Here is a 20,515-nt window from a genome sequence, read left to right on the forward strand (position 1 = left end):
AGAGCGCCGCCCGGGCGGGGCTGCGGAGAGCGGTGGGGAGGCCAGCGTGGTGTTAGGGGGGCAGGGGCGCCGGGTCAGGGCCTCCAGGCTCCTCGCCGGGCGGCCTCGCAGGCGCCCACCTTGCAGACGCCAAACCCGTGTCAGACGGAGAGCGACCGCCGGACGCTGACCTGCCCGCCCTCGGTCCGCCCCGTTTCAGAGCTGCCGCGGCTGGTTTCACGGGACAGACTCGGTGTTTGGAGCCCAGCTGCCCTCGGGCGCACGGCCTGCCTGTCGCATGTTTGTGTCTGCCTCGTTCCTCCCCTGGTGCCTGTGTCTGCAGAAAACCAAGACCAGATGTGATTTCTTTTTAAAAACAAGACGACAACCGCACACACAAAATTGATGTCGGATGAAATGGAAAAAAAACGAAACAAGGGAAAAAGCTGTAAAAAGCCCTGGCGTTTGTGGGGCTTCGAACCTTCCGGCCGCTCCCCGCCTAAGCTCCACGTGTCCGTCTGCTCCTGGCCTCCTACGGGGACCGGCCGGGGCAGTGAACTTGTCCGCAGGGGCCTGCCACCCAAGGAACGGTGTTTGCTAGGTGGCGCCCACCCCCACGCGTCTGCATCCTCCCTGCCGCGCATGGCTCCTTGTCAGGAGTGTCAGGTGTCGTCTGGGGAGGGGCTGGGGGGGCTGAGCATGGCTGTCCTCCCTCCTGCTTCCCTTCCCTCCTGTCCTCCCCGGGGAGGCGCAGGTGCGAGCTCCCGGTGTCCCTGGCATGGGTGAGCAGTGCAGAGGCTGGGCCAGCCCCTCTGGGAGGATGCGGAGCCCTCGGAGAAGGCCCGGCGGGCCCAGGGCTCCAGCTCTGGCCCCGTCGGGGCCAGGGAGGTGCACTGGGTCGGGCAGGGGGTGTAGGGGGGTCACCCCTTACTTTCAGACCTCATGCCTGGCAAGAGACATGCCGAGAGGATGCTGCTGGCTGCGGCCCAGTGTGCAGGGGACCCCGGGGCTGGCCTCCCTTCTGTTCAGGCACCTCTCCCTCTTTGCCCCCTCCCCCCTCCCCCCGTGTGGGTGTGGGGCAGGAAGGAGAGAGGGGTCAGAGGCGGGTGGGTGCCTTTGGCTCCCAGGCCGAGGCAGAGTCCAGGCAGGTGTTTGCTGAAGGAAGCTGCGCTTTCAGAGTCTGGGCCCAGGGCAGCAGGGAGCGGAGGGCCGCACGGGGCTGCGTGTGACAGGGACCCCCGGGGTTGGGAGAAGGCGGGCTGGGCTCACCTGGGGTCCCCCTGCGTGCTGGCGGGCACCGTGGCGAGCCTCCGGGGTGGGCCACGTGGCCAGGGGGCGGCAGAGAGAGTCAAGGGCCGTCGTCTGGGTGTGCGAGCGGGTCTGAGCTGGCCCGCTGGGCTGTGGTTGGGGGGGTGCAGGGGCCGTGATCGCAGCGGTGCAGGACCCCCTGCCCCAGTACCTGCCCTCTTCCACTCATGTTGTTTTCAACACGGATTTTCTTTATCTTCCCCCCAATCAAGCCAAGGGAGGGGCCTGGAGTGGGGAACAGGACACAGGATGCTGGTCTCCAAGGGGACTGTCCATCGACAGACACTCAGAGTGGACGCTCGCCTGCCCGTCCGCGGCTGTGCTCAGGACAGCTGTCCCCACCCACGGACGCGGGGTAAACACCTGCCAGGCTCCCTGGGCCTCGGGCAGCGGCAGGGCCCGCCGTGGACAGCGTGTGGCCCGGCCAACCTCGCCTCCTTGGGCCTCCTCCCCTCCTCTACCCCTTCTCTCCACGGAGCTGCCTGTCTGGGATAATTTGGGGTTTTTTTTCTGGGGGATAGTTCTTTTGCATGACCCCTCATGAGCAAGCCACACCCGCTCTTCTAGCTAGATGTCCGCGGTGTGGCAGCGTCGGCCAGCCCGCCCTGCAGAGGGTCGGCTGCCTGCGGTGCTGGCCGGCCTTTCCTCTTCTCTCTTTTTGCTGAGTTTCATTGTCTTTTCTTTCTGAGCCTTGTAAGTGTACAAAATTATTATTTTGTTCTGTCTCGGGAAACTGCAAATAAAAGGAAAACAGGACAAACTGCTTCAAGTGCATCCGCGTGCTCTATGCTGGGACCCTGCTGACCCCTCACCTCACGGCAGGTCCCTTCTCCACCATGTGGGCCCCGGGCTGGCCAGGCTGCAGAAACCCTAGGCCAGACGTTCCCGAGCCCGTCTCGGTGGACGGCACGCCCAGGTGGGGCCCCTCCGTGCCGCTGCAGGTCAAGCTCTGCCAGCTATCCCCACCCCAACCTCTGGTTCCCCTGAGGCCCTGGACAGACCCCTGAGTCCCCACGCACCCAACCTCTCCCGTCACCCTAGTGGCCTCTGAAGATGAGGCTGGGAGAGCGGATCTATGTGGGAAGAGCCGCAGGACCAAGGCCTGCTGCCCTGTCCAATCTCTCCCTCCACCCATCCGTTCTTCGTGCACGTTGATTGGAACACGCGGTGCCCAAGGCCAGCCCCCGCTGCTCCTGTGGGCCCTCAGGCTGAGTTGTGTAGACAGCATGTAGGTGTCACACAGGCCAGCGTGGATGTCAGACACCGACGTCAGGAGCAGAAGAGCAGTGGCTGCTGAGATGCAGAGGACCGAGCGGGCGATGACAACGGGGGCCCGGAGAGACTCTGCGAGGAGCCCCGAACAGCAAGAGCCCAGAGCAGAGACCAGGGGGACAGAGGAATGCCAGGTACGGAGGCTCCCAGATGGTCCCAGACTGAGGAGAGGGCGGGAGGGAGCAAGGGCCCGGGGTCGGCACAGCCAGGTGGTCCCCACCAGGCCTTCCCTCTGCAGCTTAGCCCCAGCATGGAGGGACGTGTCACCTGGCTGCCCATGGCACCCCTACAGCAGGGGACACAAAAGCCTGCTGGGCCTCCCTCGGGAACACTCACCCTCGGCCTGTGTGGCTGAGTGAGCGCTGGCCACGTGGCTGCTGGCCTGTCTGATCACCTGACCACAGAGCCGCATGGCAGCCCGGCCCCGCGGCTGTCTGACCACGTGGCCGCATGACCACACCGCTGCATGGTCGCCTGGCCCTCCAGACATCTGCCCTCGTGGCCGCACACACTCAGGCCCCACCGGGCGAGGGCTTCTGGGGCCTGCCTGTGCTCTGCTGTCCCTCCCGCAGACCTCTTGGCCCACCTCGCTCCCAGGCAGACCCTGGGCAGCCCTGCTGGTACCTCAGAGGCACCCTCCTGTGGAGATGGGCAGCCTCACCTCCACGCCTGGTCCCCGGGCCCTGCTGCCTGTCTGTACCTTACGCCTCGAGCTTACTCAGCACAGAAATACAGGCTTCAAGACAATCTGATACACCAAACGCGCCCACCCAGGGGGGTCCAAGTGACTTCTGACGAGACGGCTGCCGCTTCGGGCCAGCTCAGTCCTGTCCACTGGGACAGAACAGGCCTCCTCCTCCAGCCTCGGCATCTAGTTGCAGGCACCTTCAGATGGGCCAGGAGGCCCTCGATGCCAGCTTGTCGGCCCCGTGGCCGATACCCGGCAGGGGCTCTCAGGTGTGCAGGCAGGAGGGAGGGCTGCACGGGGAGCACCTCGGAGGATCCGAGAGCAGGGCACAGAGAATCTAGGACAGAGCCCGCGAGTGGAGTCTGTCCCCGCCGCCGCAGTATCTAGGGCTCCACTCACCTATCAGCTGTAATCCGAGGAGGCTTTCCAGGCCAGGCCTCCCTCCGGGCACCCGCCACCGCCTCCCCCCACCCCCCATCCCCCCCACCGCGGATTCTGAACCCTGAGGTGTGCCAGGACTCCGAAACCCAGAGCAGGGCCGGCAGGATGGGCGGAGGGAGGTCAGTGAGAGGGCCTTTCACTTGTCATTTTAAAAAGCACGTGCTTTGGGCATAGCTCCCTCCACCATGGGTAAAACCCCTGCCCTGGCGGGTCCTCTGGGCACGAAAAGCCGGGAATGCCCACGCTGCTCCCTATTGCGATGGTCAGAAGTAAGGCTGAAGACAGGCCCCAGGCCAGTGAAGAGACAGACTGAGAAGTGTTTGCAGACCGTCTGATGGCCAGCTGCCGCGGACGTTCCCTGAACGAGGACGAGGGTCCCAGGCCTGCAAGGATTCCTGGAGCACAGGGAGCTCCCACACCCCAGCAAAGACAGCACGCGCCGGAGGGGTTCCCGTCTGCGAGGCCCCGGCCCTGTGGCTGTGCGGCAGCCTCCCAGGCGGTGAGGACCAGGTCACAGGGTTCAGAGCAGGGCTTCTCTCTGCTCTGCGGCTCCGTCACCCACTTCCTGCTAGAAAAGTCTGAGGGGAGATGACCGCTTGGGCCTGGTGGGGAGGGGAGCAGGGGGTGGGGGGTTAAGGGAGATGCTGTCTCCCTCCACAGGAACTGCCCCAGGAGACGGGGGACCCCACGCTCTGCAGGCACACGGCGCGGAGGGGCAGGGCTCCCGCGGAAAAGGGTCCCTGGGGCTCCAACAAAGCACAGGACTATTTTGGAATTTCAAAAGTCAACTTTATCCAGATAGGAACCTTTCAGACAGAACACAGAGAGAAGAAGGTAGGCGGCACTTACTAAAATACACTTTGCCAAACGATTTAACATTAGAATACAAGAGGAGCTGGGGAAATGCCGGATGCGGGGCCTCGGCCAGCCCCACCCCCAGTTCCTCCCCAGTGCCCTCCTTAGTGGGGGGAGAGCCAGGCAAAGCTCAAATCTTTCCTAAGGGGAGCGCACGGCCGCCTCAGGCGCCAGCGAGCACGCTGGGTCTGCGCCTTTCAGGGGCATCCGCGGCAGCAGGACTCACACGGGCAGGCTGCTTGTAGAGAAAAAGGGCGGCTGGCAGGTGAATCTCTTCGGGTGGGGTCCTCGGAAGCCACGCGGATCCCACCTTCTGGCCCAAGCAAGGGAACTCCATCCCTGCCCGTCAGGGCAGTGGGACCTCCCAGTTAGGGCAAGAACAGAGTGCGCAGGGATGGACACCCAGGGACGAGACCACACTGGTTGACACCACCCCAGCAGGGGCTTCCGCGGAGACGGAGTCCCGCAGGGGCATCCCGAGCTTGTGTCCTCAAGAAGCGCAGCAGGGCCCCAGAAGGCAGTCTGGAACATGGCAGTAGGGCCCGAGGGACCAGAGAGGCTGAGAAGGGTCCAGAGCCCCCCGGGCCACTGCCTGGGCTGCTCTGTGTGTCTGTTTCCAGGGTTGGGCCTCAGAGCCGTGGGCCTCGTGCTGCTGGGGGCGGCTGGGGTGGGGGGGGAGGGTGCGGGCTCAGCGGTGCTTCTGCAGGGGGCTGGGCTGGAGTGTGGAAGGCTCAGGCCGTAAGTGGGGTGCTGGGAGCCCCCGGGCTGGCTGGCACCCTCTCTCGGTGCCTGGTAGTGGTGGCCACAGTAAAGGTCACTTGCTAGGACGTGTGTTAAGTCCCAGGTGACTGTCAGGAGTCTTGTCACCAGAAAGGCAAGTGAAACCTGTTCATGAGAGCCTACAGCACACCCTGCTATGATCCAGATGTTCAAAGCCAGACCGCAAGTCCGGGCAGGCGCCCCTCCCGAACTTCCAAGGCATCTCTGTGGAGCTCGCTGGACGGGCACTGCAGGAAGTCAATCTCAGCAGGAGCGCAAACAAGGTCTCAGAACTTGTGAAGCCCAGTGGCTGTCTCCTCCCGACATGGACACGCTGGCCCGAGCCCCCATCGGCGCCCCCCACGCCCACTGCGCGCGCAGTGGCTGTCTGTCCCACCCCAGCCCTGTAGTCAGGGCACCCCACTCACTGGACTGTTAACACAGCTAGCGTACAGATAAAACCCAAAGGTGTACTGACGATCAACAAAGAGCCGGCTCTGACCCCCCCGTGGGCCTTGCACACGTCCTTCCCAGGGGGTTAGAAACGAGCCCTGCAGCATCTACAGGAGTCACTGAGCTTTATGGTTTCATTCGGCCCCAAAATACACGTTTAGGGGGCCTCAAATTACTAGACATGTGAATCTGAACGTTCCCCACCCCCAGGTCCCTTCCACCCTTCGGTTCCTCCCACGAGCTCCAAAGCCAAAGTTGAGTCTGTCCCACTCGGGTCGTTCCACGGTGGGTCTGCTCCCTGGGGGCTGCAGTTCCGATGTGAGTGACGGTGGCGTTCCAGCGCAGGGGCCTCTGCCGGCCGCTGTCACATGATCGCACAGCACGAGTTTTGCTTCCGGGCCTGGAAAGAGACAAAGAAGAGCTGAAGAGGTGGACCTCGACACACGTAGCACTGGGGGCTCCGTGGGGGTTGGGCGGCTTTACCGGGGGCTCCGGGAATCGCAAGGAGAGAGAGAGAGAACCGGCCCGTCCGCGACGCCTGGAGCGAAGCTGTCCAGGAGCAGTTCATACCCCTGAAGTTATTTTGTCCGCCTTCCGTTAACGCTATCAGTAAGGAAGTAAACTTCCTGTTGTCAAGCCAAGTACAAAGAACAGGAATGTTAAGTCGGGTTGGCTGAGTCTCTTCCTCTGCTCCGGCCCCATCTCCCCGTAAAGCTGTCTTAACCCACAGGGGTGCTTCTTACTGAGGATGTCCTCAGAGAACAGAGAGGTTCACACTTTGTTTGTGGGGCCTCCGTTACCTTCCCTCTCACCTCCTGTTCGCAGATGCCCCCTAGCCCCACTGGCATCGCCCTCCAAGGCACACGTGAGAGCAAACGTGTGTGTGGATGGACCAAGTAAACGCAGCGCCCCGCTGTTCAAACTGAAATCCTTTGGCTGAAGGGAAGCTAACTAGGAACATAAGGAACTCTCTGGAAGGCGGCGCACTGCTGCTCCTCGGCAGGCAGCAGGGATGCGGGGCCCACCCTTCCGGCCTGGGGAGGGGGGAGCCCGGAGGCAGGGCGGGGCAAGGCCCCAGCTCACCTAGGCTCCCACAGCGCCCCAGTGAACCTGCCGCTACTGACCGGCCACGTTACTGAACGTTCCAAGGAAGACTTGTTTAGTGGTGAGCACGCGGCCACTGCTCTGGGGAGGGGGTGCTCGGGAGCCGGGCCGCACTCACCGTTTTATAGAAGGCTTTAGACTGTATTCCCAGCACTTCGGATTTGGACACCAGGTCATCTAGCTTCTCGCCTCGCTCTAACAAAGACTCCATGGTGTTGTGCTGGACAAGAAGAAAAACGGAAAAGAACACTTTGCTCTGTTCACAAAGTGAGTAGACGCCAGCCCCCTCGAGAAGCTCAGTCACAGGAAAGCACTTCCTTTGGGCCCCTCCGCCATATCTGGGCCACTGCATCAAGACACAGTGTCCCAGACCTGTGGAGGAAACAGGACCTAGTGACCTTCCTGGAGAACCTAGAAGGTTCTAACTGGGACATAAAGCACTTCCCCCAAATCCTCCACAGCACAGCCTCAGCCAGCCACACTCCAGGAGGGATCACCTACGCCTGTATTTATACACACACATTCCTACTGCACAGAACGCTTCCTGTTCCCCCGGGGGAACTGTGTCTAAATCGCATTACTGTCAATTCTGCGAGAGCACTTCTGCACTTAGGCAGTACAGACAGACCCTTTCTGAATGGGTGAAGGGATGGAGGCCCTCAGAAGAGCCCCCAGCCCCACTGCCAGGACCATCAGGAAGTGGCCGACTCACTCCCACCCCAGACGGCCATTGCTAGGGCAGCCGCAAGGCCCTCAGAGGCCTCTTCAGAACAAGTGGCACGAACCTAGCTTTGCACATGTGAAACGGCACAGAATGAGGAGTGAGCAAAAATGTCCTTTATCTCTACACACAGCCGAGCAACTCAGATTTCCACCATAAAAAGTTAACTGGCTCAAGACATGAATGGGATAAAAGGTAGCATAACCAGTAATCCAGATTTTATCACTGCAGCCAGAATGGGCGGGGTGTCCAGGACCCATCTGCTCTGTGCAGTGGAGAGAGAAGGAAAGACGGGGAGCATGTGTCCCCCGGCTCTGTGGTGCTCACGTGCGCAGGTTCTGAAGCAGCAGAAGGCAGAGACAGGGCTCGGTTAGGAAACATGCAGAAACATGTCACAAAAGACAGAGAAGTGCCTGAAAACTGTCACATCTAACTTTCATTCCAAAGCCCCCAAACATTATCCAAAGCATGGTTTAGAAGACCTAGGCTTGGAGCCCCTGGGATGCTCTTTATAGAACACAGCCTGCTGGGTCCTGCCCCAGACCTGTGCATGAAAGCTGAGCCAGCGTTGGTAGGAATTTTATATTTGGGGTAGGATTTGTCTGGCCACCTTTTCTGGGTTTTATTTTAATTTTCGGGGGGCTGTGCTGCGCAGCTTGTGGGATCTTAGTTTCCTGACCAGGGATCGAACCTGTGTCCCCGCAGTGGAAGTGCGGAGCCCTAACCACTGGACGGTCAGGGAAGTCCCCTTTCCTGGGTTTTATATCCATCTACTTAGGTGTCCATCACTTGCCGGGCGCTGGCTAAGCCCTCGCCCTAAGCCTAAGCTGGGCGTTGTTCTGTGAGCCGGGGCGTAAAGCTCAGGATAAGCTCCCAGTCCTGGGAGCTCGCACACGGGTCAGGATTCACGTAAACGTGCAGTGACCATGCAGCGACATTCGTAAAGGGCCTGTACAGCCTCCGAGTACCCTGGTGGCCTGAGTGCAGGGCGCCCGTGCAGGAGGCAGGCAGGAAAGGGAGGGAGGGCCCGGGGTGCGAGACCATGTCAGGGAGCCTGCACTTTATCCTGGAGCTGACTTGGGAGCTGCCAAGGACTTCAGGCAGAAGAGTGACAGATCAACAGCTACTGTGTAGTGGACAGACTGGAGGGAGGCAGGAAGCCAGGGGACCAGTCAGAGGCAGAGGCCCCAAGAATCAAAGCCAGCGCTGATTGAGGGCCAAAGGTAGCTCAGAGTTTTAACAAAATGTTGAAGCAATTACAAACCAGGATATTTCAGCTAAAAATGCAGGGTTCCCGCTCTTCTTAAACAGGCCTGATTCTGACAACGCTGGGCCTGCATTTAGTCAGAGCGGGTGAGCCTCAGTCTGTGCCGAGACCCAGACCCTGAAAGGGAGGCGCCTGCTGGGCAGCGGCTCAAGCTAAGACAGGCACTGCAGAGGCAGGACCACAGAACTCAGATCCCCCGAACCCAGTAACTACCCAGACAGGGAGTGCGGACGGGAATATGCTGGGTCCCTCAAACAACGGGTGCCGTTAACCAAGACGGGGCGCAGGAGGGATCCTGCTAGGGTTGTCTGAGTGAGTCTGGCTTTGAGGCCTCTGATGCACGGGGACAGGTGGGCAAACACCACTTTCAGAAAAGTGCTTCGACTACAACTAAAGCAAGTGTCAGCCGCGCAGGCTTGACTACCGGCAAACCTTTCTGCCCCTCAGTTTGGGGACTTGCTCTCCTACTTACTTACCAGGATGATTTTGGTCTCATCTAGCTCAGCCTGCACTTTAGTCATGGGGTCAGCTTCTCGGGGGTTCTAGGAAAGAACCAAAAATAAAAACCACGTCAGGACTGGAGTGGCCACCTGGAAAACGGGGCTCAAAACCAAGTGAGCTGGACACACTTTCGGAAGTTAAAAACCACAGGCTGTTTAACCACATGATAGAGAAGCAAAAGCTTGCCTAGGAGCTCGGGTTCCAGGTCTTAATGTGGGTCCCTGCGTTTTTCAAAAGGACATCAACATCCACATCACCCAGAGCCACAGCCACCAGGGCCACCGGCTCTTCTGTTCCACACAGCTTTGGCACAGTCTTTACACCCTACCTGGTATCTACTGAGGTGACCGTCCAGGCCTGCGTACTGGATGGTATCGGGGGATCCAACTGGCCAGTCTATCCTGTCGACCTGCTTGGAGAATTCGTCCAGTACCTGCAGGACAGAGGAGCTCAGCAACACGCCCTCCCCTCTGCTGTGCTCATCCGAAAGAGAGGACCCAGGGAGGAGGGTAGAGGAGGATGGCTAATGGCAAGGGGAAAATCTAAGCTCAAGTTCCTCCTTCCTCAGTATTCTGGGAATTAAAAACCGAGGATGCCTAGCCTCATATGAACCTCATCTGGTGAATGACAGAAGTATTAGAATTTCAAACTACAGATTTCCACTTTTATCAGGTTACGAATTTCCAGAACAAAAGATATTGGCCCTCTAATTTTCCAAAACAATTCTCCAGAAAGGTAATTAGGTCCCTTGAGTTTAAGCAGCCACCAGATTTCATGTGCTTATAAGTGTATGACTGTTTTGGGGGATGTGAGGCCAGGGCCTTTGAGGAGTTTATCATTAGCACCACACAAACACACTGAAGAACGTGGTGGCGCTAGCCCCACACGGGGAAAGAAGCTGCTGTAACTGCACGATGGGCCAGCAGGGGGACTCCTGCAGCAGAGGCACAGAGGTGGGGAGGGGCCCAGTGTGTGCCCTACGAGCCTGTCGGAGCAGAAGAGGGGAGGAGGGGACGTGGGTCACGGGGCAGAGCACGCATTTCTTTCTTCAGAAAGAAATGAAAGTCATGGCTTTGAGGGCAGAGGCAGGAAGAGAGCCAGCAAGAGGAGTGACGGGGGCAAAAGCACAGCCAGAGCTGACGCGAGGGCCCCCTCCCAGAAGGAGAGTTGCTGTGACTCTGTGGCCAACAAGAAGAGTCAAGGCAGCACCAGGGACACTAGTAGGGTGAGAAGCAGAAATCGGCAGGGGCAGGGGGTACGGTGGGGTGGGACGGACGGGACTGGGAAGGCTCCCAGACTCTCTCTTGGTTTAGGGTGAGGAGAAAAGCTGAGAACAGGTTGATTTTGGACACACTATTTCGCCCCTTCCGCCTTGGGCCCTGTCGTCACTCCCGGCCCCAGTCCACACTCGTCTGTCCAAGTACAGTCCAGCCGAGCTGCAGACACACCTTCTCCAGCAAGGTAAACGCCACCCGGGATGGGTATTCACTGTCAGCAATGACCACTCCCGCCAGACTGTCGTTTCTCACGTAGACATGGCACAGATATTCTAGGGAGACAAGAGGCCAGACACACAGAGGGTGACGTGAGGGCTTTAGACTTTCTCACCACCAAAACCAGTCAGAGTGTTACAGTGCTGGGCTCCTGCCTCCTGGGCCAACGAAGCGGCTCTAAGTGAGGTTTATGGTCAGGCCCTGCACATAGGACAGCGCGTGTAGTTCTGACGGCAGCGCGGCCCAACACCTGCTGCAGGGTGAGTGAATGCCCCAAGGCCCAGCGTGCAAAGCCAGGGTCTAAAGGAGCACCAGTGGTGCAGAAACATCCCAGGCAACAGGGCCCCAGGTGCATGTCCGAGTCACGTCCTTGAGCTCTAGGTCAGGCTCGCCTGTATCTTGGGAAGCTGCAGCCCTCTGGGGCTCTGCTGTGCTCTGCTCCCAAGCTGATGGAACCTTGGCCAAGCCAAGCAGCCTCCACTTTCTTAGAAATCACCTGTCAGGGCCTCAGCCTTCCTCATTACAGCAACCTAGCCTGCTCCACTCTGTTGGTGGGCCTTGGCGGGGACAGGGCAGGATGGGAGGAAGAGACAAAGCCCATCCAGAAAAAAATTAGCCACAGCTGGCTGGGGTCTCAAGCATGTGCTGAAGTCATCAAATTATCAAAAGGTACAGTCTATACAAGGGCTTCTGCAAAACAGTCACAACTCCTGAAATTAATTTTTGTCACTAAAAGGATTCAGAGATGACACAGCTCACCAAATGCCTCTAAAATAAATGTCTAAAAATTTTTAAAGGAAACCTGAATCACGAAGAAGAAAAAACTAAGGTCAAGAGGAAAAAATAATGAGTTTCCAGATTCCTGGGCAAAAATCTAAGCAGCACAGAATACAGTATTACCTCCACAGGGCTGGGTGGACGTCCTTTCCTGAGATGTCTACAACTCCAGAGGGGAAAGAGGACACAGCAGGAAGGCCACTTACTGCTCCGAGAGGCGGACCCCAATCTTAAGCGAGTCCAAGCTTTTGGGGGTGATTTTAACCAGGCAACTTTGACACCAACAGTGGGCATAGAATTTTGCGTAACAGGAAAACGAGGAGGAGGGAAGAGAGCAGCTAGCAGAGGAGTGGGGTCCTGGTAGCCCACTTCATCACGCGGCAACCACTCCTGCTGATCGAGCTCCGAGCTGCCTGAGGTGGGGCAGCCAGGCCAGCACACACTCACAAGGTAGCAGGTCCTCTTACCTTGTTCCTTGACAGAAGCTCTGCTGCCTTTCGAGGAGCGCTCCACAATCAGCTGACTTGTGAAGGTCATGAATTCCTGAACGCTAAGAAACACAACACATATTACCTGTTCCTGTCACCTTGTCCCCAACACAGTGGAAAGGGACCTCTGAGTGTATACACTAAGGAGACACTGCTTCTTGGTTTCATTCCTTTCCCTCCCAACCTTAGGATGAAATAATAAACACCCTGTCAATGATCACAAATACAGGTAATTAGAAATCACCAAGACCATTCAAACCACATCTGCTTGCTACCTAGCTCGCTCAAACAAACCACTTACAGACTTCCAGGGAACTTTCTACAGGTTATACTTAATTTAACATTTTGGTCAGTGTATGATTTGGGGCACAGTGGAGAAGCAAAAGCCAGCTCCTGTTTTCAAGGCTCCACTGACTTCTGAGAAGCGGGGACAAGTAAAATCTGTGACAGAATAACGTAAGTGGCAACAACTGTTTGGCGGATGCACAGTCAGTTATGGCCGCTGCCACTGGCTGAACCCGGCAATGCGACATGTCCGCAGTGACTGCTGGCTCTGGCAGAGAACGAGGCCTCCGGTCTGCTGGGGCAAATTCACCCTATGAGCCCGGGGCACTCTGGAAGGAAGGCAGGGCAAGAGCTCAGACAAGACAAGGAAACGGAAAATGGCTCGCACAGAGGCTGAGAGGGAGGAGGCGGCTCACGGGCCCCACTGAGAGATGTGGCCAGAAAGGAAGGGTCCCAGGTGACGACGGTCCAGCTGGAGGAAGCGGAGTTAACAAGAAGCCTCTGACTGGGAATGCCATGTAAAGGGCCATCAGCACAGGGCCGTGACTTGGGGAATCCACAGTTAGCCCCAGCAGATGTGGATACTTCTGAAACCGCACGGAGAGCCACACAGACAAGTGAGGACTCGGGAGGGGACTTCCCTGGCTGGGATCCCAGCTCCACCACTTATGAGACGTATGACCTCCGGGGCAAGGTACTTACTGCACCAGGCTTCATCTATAAATCGAGATTTACTGCGATGATTAGATGAGCACTTAGCACGATGTCTGGCGCACAGTATTACTTGTTATTATTATTTTGAGAGGGTGATAGGATCAAGATGATCCCTTAGAGAAAAGTCTGAAAATAAGGAAGTCCTTGCAGTAAAGCTAAAAAGAGACAGAGCTTAGAGCAGGACTATAATTAGACAAATGAAGAACTGCATTCATTGTGAGAGTCTGCCTACAAGGGCCAGAAAAGCTGGAAGACCCTTCGAAGGGTTGAGGCTTGGGCTCTGATAATCCTGAGACAGGCAGGATGGAAGAGAAGAGGACGTATGAGAAAAACGGTGAGCTCGGCTGGACTACGTGTTGTTTTAAGAAGCACTGGTAGAGGTGTCCCTACAGTATCGCAGTTGTGTTAATCATCTGAAACTGGTCTGGGTATCGCAAACCAGTGAGGTGAAAGTCCTACAGTGAAATCTCTGAGAATCTTCAGTATACGTGCGGAGGGGAAAAAGAAAAGTGAAAGAATCAGAATTAGCCAAGTTAGCTCCCGAAGTTCGACCACAGAAAAGAAGGGACACAGAACAGAGACTAGAGGTCATGATAAAGAAAGCTACCAAGTGCCAAGAAGGACCCAGAAAGAAGCAGAAAGTTTCGACAAAATAACAAGAGGAATTGTCTGAGATCCTGCCAGTAAGCCACTCTCATTAAGAACAAAACAGCCGCGCTGAAGCAGCGAAAACAGAATCCAGACTGCAGATTCCCCCAGACCCGGAGACTGGATGACCACAGACCCAGACTCTGTAGGGTCCTTCTCCTTTTGTGCCTGAGTCACCCCCATCCCCCCCACGAACAGGCTGGAAGTGTCTGTGGTAATTCTAACACACACCTGATTGCATTAAAGTGCCTCACGAACGTTCAAAAGCTTGTAAGCGCTACAAATCCCATGCTTCCTTCCAAATCTTCACCGTAGAACCCTTCTGTACCACTGACGACCAACCATAAAGAGCGTACGATTTGCATTGGGGTCCTGGCTGGTTTGGAATCCATCTCTTGGGACCTCAGTGACTTCACCCATAAAATACGACAGTATACCAATATCTCTCATACGGAATTGCTGGAAAGCCCCACCAGATAATACAAACGTGGCTCTTAAGGAGTGGCACGTGAACTTCCTAGGTCAGCATCACTAAGTGGGCGTTGCTGGTTTAAAATATAGATCGCTGGGCCTCCAGTGGACGTGAACCTGGGGAATCTGCACTTTTTCAAAGCCCCCTAATAATTTTTATACGACAGAAATTTGGAAAAACCCTGATTACAGCATTACGTTCTACGATGGGATAAGGCTTTTTGCGATCGAAAAAAACATGAATCTTCAGAGGCACAGTCCGCAGGCCGAGGAAGAGGCCACCGCCGGCTCCACTGCGGGAGGCCGAGCCACGGCTCTTCCCCGATTCCGGGGCCGTCTCCAACCCCGACCCCGGGCCTCCCCGCCCGGGCGCCGCCCGCCTGGGCCCGCCTACCTGGACCTCTGGAAGAAGCTGAAGGAGGACACGTCGTACGCGGCTTTGAGGAGCACCGCCTTGGCATCGCCTTTGTACAGGACGCTGAGGCTGTACAGCCTCATGGCGCCGCGCCCTCGGGCCGGCTACCCGCCTGGCCGCGGGATCGGCTCGCAGGCAGCAGCTCGGCACCGCCCCTCGAGACCACCACAGGTTGCTGACGGGTCGGCCGCCGGCTTCCTCCGCCTGGCTCTGGGTCCACTTCCGGCTCCGATCAGAGGCCGCCGCCCGAGGCCTAACGAAGGGTTTTCGTGCCCCGGATGCAGAAAGGAGCAGCCGGAAGCACGGGCGAGGGGGCGGGGCAGAGTGCTGCGCGTGCGCATGAGGTCGGTCCCCGCCCTTCGGGCTTTCGTAGGCCGGCCGGCTCGCTGCTCGTAAGTCTTTAGCCTTCCCCCGCTGTCCTTCTCTCTGCGAGGGCCTGTCCTTTTCTCCCTGGCCGTCCTGAGTTCTCCCAGGGGCCCCTCGCTTCCTCCCGGTCCGTTCTGAGCCCTGTAGGGTCGCCTGTGTCCCCCGGCGCTGTCCTCCCTCCGAACGGTGAGACCCAGAGTCCCACCCACACGCTAGGGCTTTGTAAACCCCACACAAGGGACTTTGATTTATGGGCGAACTGCTGTCCCTGGAAAGTGTTTTGTGAATCATATCTCCTTTCTGAGTGAAGAAAGGCAGGGACCTGCCGGGAGGTGAAGGCATGCCTCTCATTTTCAGATGATTGAGTCCTCTCTTGCCATTCCCACGCCTTCCTCCTGCCTGCCTGGGAGCAAGTCCCTGGTCACACAGGTCCCTTCAGCACAAGCCCGCAGGGGTGAGGGCTCCTGGGCCTGCCCACCACCTGGGAAACCAGATGTCTAACCACTGATTTGGGAGCCAAACTGCTGACCTCACAGAGTAGCGGAGCCACTTCACCTCAAAAGGGGCAGAAATTCATCTCCAAACTGAGGGAGCAGCTTGGCTTACTGTGACTTGGAAAAACTTACTTTGCTTGAGATGTTGGAATAGTGCTTTTTCAATGGATGGGGATGAATGAGGCTCAGTTCCGTAAGGGTAGTACATCTTTCATGCTTCTTGTTTGTTAAATGGTATGTTATCCGAAAGCATCTTGCAGGACAGAGGTGAAAGAACCTTGGTGTTTGGAAGTTGGCAGAAGGGTTACACAACTATCATGCTAGAAGCTAGAAGCAGCCAGATCTGAAATGATGGGAAAGAGATGGTAATATTTGAAAAACCAACGGCATCACTCTAAACATTACCCTAAATCAGGGTGTCTCAACCTTGTCACTGTTGATATTTCGGATTGGATAATTCTTTGTTGTTGGCGGCTGTCCGTGCATTGCAGGCAACATCTCAGGCCTTTTACCCACTAGACGCTGGTGACACCCCACCGGCCATTTGGCAACCAAAAATGTCTCTGGGGCTTCCCTGGTGGTGCAGTGGTTGAGAGTCCGCCTGCCGATGCAGGGGACACGGGTTCGTGCCCCGGTCCGGGAAGATCCCACATGCTGCGGAGCGGCTGGGCCCGTGAGCCATGGCCGCTGAGCCTGCGCGTCCGGAGCCTGTGCTCCGCAACGGGAGAGGCCGCGGCAGTGAGAGGCCCGCGTACTGAAAAAAAAAAAAGTCTCTGGTGGGACTTCCTTGGCTGTGCAGTGGTTGAGACTCTGAGCTTCCACTGCAGGGGGCACGGGTTTGATCCCTGGTCGGGAACTAAGATCCTGCATCCGTGTGGCCAAAGATAAACAAACAGACAAATAAATAAAAATACAAAAATGTCTCTGGACATTGCCAAATGCACCCTGGGGAACAGTGGGTTAGAGAACCATTGCTCTAAATATTCCTGTGGCTGAAGGAAGTTTCCACCACCTGCTTTCACTCAGTACCTTCCTCACCGACCCTCTTCCCTGGCTATTTCCAAGTGCAGAGGGTGAACAGAGCTTTCCCACATCCCCTCCATGTTGGTACTAAACGTTAAGAACAGACTTTGGCCAACGCCAGGCCAGTGTCACGGGATGGTGGAGAGCTGTGCAGCCCCATCCTGACTGCGCTGACATGGTTGACCTATAGGGGGCGGGTGAGAGCCATTTTTGAAGACAGTTCTCAAAGTCCCTTTTCCTTTGCCACTAAAAGTCATACAAAAGGAGGAATCAGGAGGACAGTGTTGGGTTGGAATAGATTTAAATGTATTCATGTGACACATAATAGTAATTGTCTTGAAGTTTCCCTTACACCAAGCACTTTCCATATGCGTCCTCATTTAATCCTCACAAAAACAGAGGAAAATATTATTACCACCTTACAGACATGGAAACTGAGATTCAGGTTAAGGAAATTGCTCCTAAGAGGCACACGTCAACACCAAAACACGTAACAAACTTTCACAGCTCTAGCAGCGCTCTCCCTCCTCTCTGGCCTTGCTTGTCCTCCATCACCCCAGAAAGCCTCGCTTGGCCTATGTGGTTACCAGCTCCCCAAGCTCATCCATCTTACTGAATAGCAAAACCCACCTTCCACTCCAACACCCCAGCTGTCACCCAGCTTGGATTCAGTCCCAGCACTTCTACAAACCACAAAACCACAAAAGTGAACAAACCATTAACTCCTCTGAGTCTCTCTCTCTTTCATCTGTAAAACTAGACAAATACCCTTTCCATAAGCATGTTGCTGGGAATGATAAGACATTATGTTCCAAGCTCTACTCATAGTAGCTGTTTAACAACAACAATGATGATTATGTGTATTGTTACCGTTCATGACAAAAAGGAGGAGAGGTCATGGTGGGTTACAGGTGTCCTGCAGGCTGTGGGAAGTGGAGATTTGATGGTAGGCTGAAATCTGAGGAAGGTCTATAGGTTGCAGATTAGTATTGTATCTGTTTTAATTTCTTGATTTGCTCATGGTGTTGTGGTTATGTAAGTGAATTCTTTGTTTTTAGGAAATACACACAACTACTCGGGTAAAAGGACAGCCTGTCTGAAACATGCTCTTAAAGGGTTCAGATCTATGATACATATGGAGGGTAAAGCAAATACGGTAAATTTAAAGAGTCAGGATGAAGGGTATCCAGGAGTTTCACTGTACCATTCTTGCAGCTGTCCTGTAAGTCTGCAATTATGGGGATAGAAAAGATTGTAGGGCAGGGTGCTGATGTCATGCATGCAGCATCCACACTTGTGGGGATGGCATATTTCTCTGGAGTCCTGGCCCCCCTCATTTGCTGGGCCCTGCAGACAGAACTGGAACAAGGCTGCCCACGACAAATGGCTGAGGCTTTCTAAGTTCGCCCCCACTGGGCAAGGCAGGCAGCCACCCACCTTCGAGGCTTTGCTCAGCGCTCGGAAGGCACTCAATTTAGCTGCACAGTGGAACCCTCTAGGGAGCTGGATAAAAGCTGGCTGAGGGGCATACTCCAGGAGGCCCAGCCCAGGGGGGAAACCAGCCATTCAGTGGCCTCGGTCCCCATACCCCCTTGTCCGGCCAGTCAAGGCCAGGGCAGTAGGGCTGTTTTCACTCTAAGCCTAACACCAGCCTCCACAGCCTACCCAGGAAAGGGGCCCTGAAAGGGGCCACCAATGTGGTCAGGCCTCCAAAGGAGTTCAGAGCATGTCACTATTGTTTTTTTATAAAAGTATAAAAGCTTTTTCTCTGGTCACTTCTTTGGATTTTCATTCTCTCGTGAAGGCGCCTCTGTACAGGTAAAAATTTAAATAAAACCTGTATGCCTTTCTCCGGTTAATGTCAGTTTAGTTCCTAGGCCCAGCTGGAGAGCCAAAGAGGGCAGAGGAGAATTATTCCTCCCCTACACCTTCTTAGTAGTTCACCAAGTCTAAGGAGCATGGACTTGATGCCATCAACTGGGGTCTACTAGCAGACCCAGCCCCCAGGAAGGCTGCTGACTACCACCACTGCTTACCCACGTGTCCTGTGCTCCCACTCGGTTCTCCAGGCCACAGGGAAGACAGGCACAGACATGGCTCTGCCACCAGCAGAGAGGGAACAGAAGATGACAGAGCAGGAGAGGACCGGGTATACTATAAGGTTTACCTGGAGGCAGTGGGTAGGAAGAAATCACAGCCAAGGAAGACAGGAGGCAGCTGGGAGCTCCCTGAAATAGAGGGACAGGCACCCTCAGAACTGCCTCTCCTGCAGGGGCTTCCCAGGAGCTGTATTTGTACCACCAGGCACCCCTCCCCTGCTCCGGATCTAGGGATGGATGTGTAGCCCACTCTGGATACACGGTCACTTAGGCAGGTGACTTGACCTGAGGCGCCCTTACTCCTGTGGTGCTGCCCTGCACAGAAAGTGGGAGAAAGTCTGCAGAATAGGAAGGGGGGAAGGGGGGCAGGCAGAGGCCCTGGGAAAGGGGCAGAGCCGGCCACCATGAAAGAGGAGTCTGGGCCTCACAGCAGCCTGGTCCCCAGGACCTCTAAAAGCAGAAAGCAAGGACGAGAGTCATCATAAAGGAAAAGTCACGACTAAGAATCTGAAAGTGCAAGCGATAGAGCCCCCTCCCCAGCCCCCTCCATCCCCACAATCCCTGTTTCCACATGGGTGCCCGGAAGTCTGAGCCAATCAACACAATCCCATCCCTATTGCCTCAGAGATTGGTCTACAGATGGGCACCTGACCCACGTCTCAGCCAATCAATGCAGACCTTCTCCCCCCACCAGCAGGGTAGGCCGTCCAATTAGAGCAAAGCCCAGGACTTCGTGTTTGACACTTGGGAGAAGCAATGGGATTTGCCCAGGTTAAAAAGGTCAGCGAACGCCAAACAGTATTGGTACAAACTTCTGCTTAAACATAGAAGATGAAATACATATGTTTATATGAGCTTCACTAGAATGACACAAAGAGGGCAGGAGGAGAATGGCAAAAAGTGAGAGGCTCACCAGGGTAGGCAGGTTTAAATTGGGGAGAGGCGGGGTGATGGGGGCTTAGCAGAGTGAGGGCCTGAAGCACAAGGTCCCGGAGCTGCAGGGGCGGGTGGGGGGGGCGGGGAGGAAGCAAGGGGAGCCCTGAAGACGCTCCTCCCTCCTGCACCACAGATACTTCCCCCAGGAATGTACCATCCTCTGCCTCACCCTAGGGAGGAAGATGCAGGACTTTCCTGTGGAGACTTGAATGTTCAGCGATTCTGCCACTTTGAGGCCCCCGTAAAATCACCTGTTGTTCCAATCACCTGTTGTTCCCTGTTGGGTAAATGTCTCCTGTGAGGTCACTCCCAAGGCTCTGACCTGTGTGCAGTGTGGCTGCCCTTGGATCAGGTGACATTCCAGTCATCTGTGGCCAGGGAGGCCGCAGGGCTATGCAGCAGGGCCTGGGACTTCTGCATGAGGACTGCCTTGGCCCCTGTCCTTGGGGGATGGTGAGCCTTTGCAGCCCAATCCTTCAACATCCCCAGTCTCAGTGAACTCATTTGAAAGTGGTAAAAATAATACCACCCCTGCCTACTGCCCCAAGACTGTCTGATCAAATGACAGAATGAATACAAAAGTACTTTGTGAATCATAAACGTTTTAATCAGTATAATTATAATGACAGTTTCTTCTCCATATAAATATATTTTCTTTCTTTAGGAATAAATCTAATAAGAAATATATATGACCTATAAGAGAAAAATAATGAAGCTCACCTGAAGGGCATAAAAGAAGACTTCAACAAACAGGGCAACTGGCTACATTTCTGAATGAGAAGACTTGGCATTATAAAGATGTCTGTTCTCTAAAATGGATCCCCAAATCCACAAATTCAATGCCTTTCCAATGAAATTATCAACAGCATTATTTTAGTGAAATGGGAAGAGTAGATTCTAAGATTTATATGAAAGATAAAAGCCTTATGGTAAAGAAAATTTTGTAGGAAAATAAAAG

General features: G+C 55.8%; 2 protein-coding genes across 3 annotated transcripts in view; one reads left to right on the top strand and one right to left on the bottom strand.

Moving 5' to 3' along the window:
• The window catches only part of CAMK2B (calcium/calmodulin dependent protein kinase II beta), a 95,235-nt gene extending 93,199 nt beyond the window's left edge, over window positions 1-2,036 (top strand). For both annotated transcript variants that reach the window (XM_082846069.1, XM_082846068.1), the window contains one exon: window positions 200-2,036. The gene's annotated coding sequence lies outside the window, so the exon portion shown is untranslated. The remainder of the gene's footprint in view (window positions 1-199) is intronic.
• Window positions 2,037-4,466: 2,430 nt separating this feature from the next.
• On the bottom strand, window positions 4,467-14,859 carry YKT6 (YKT6 v-SNARE homolog). Its single transcript, XM_082846086.1, has 7 exons — window positions 14,619-14,859; window positions 12,086-12,168; window positions 10,797-10,897; window positions 9,677-9,781; window positions 9,324-9,389; window positions 6,978-7,079; window positions 4,467-6,155 (listed from the first exon to the last, which is right to left on the bottom strand). The coding sequence occupies exons 1-7, from the start codon at window positions 14,720-14,722 to the stop codon at window positions 6,120-6,122; spliced, it is 597 nt and encodes a 198-aa protein (XP_082702212.1). The 5' UTR covers window positions 14,723-14,859; the 3' UTR covers window positions 4,467-6,119.
• Between the last annotated feature and the right edge of the window lie 5,656 nt (window positions 14,860-20,515).

Source organism: Leucopleurus acutus (assembly GCF_964270905.1).
Source record: "Leucopleurus acutus genome assembly, chromosome: 9".
In the NCBI taxonomy this organism is placed as follows: domain Eukaryota; kingdom Metazoa; phylum Chordata; class Mammalia; order Artiodactyla; family Delphinidae; genus Leucopleurus; species Leucopleurus acutus.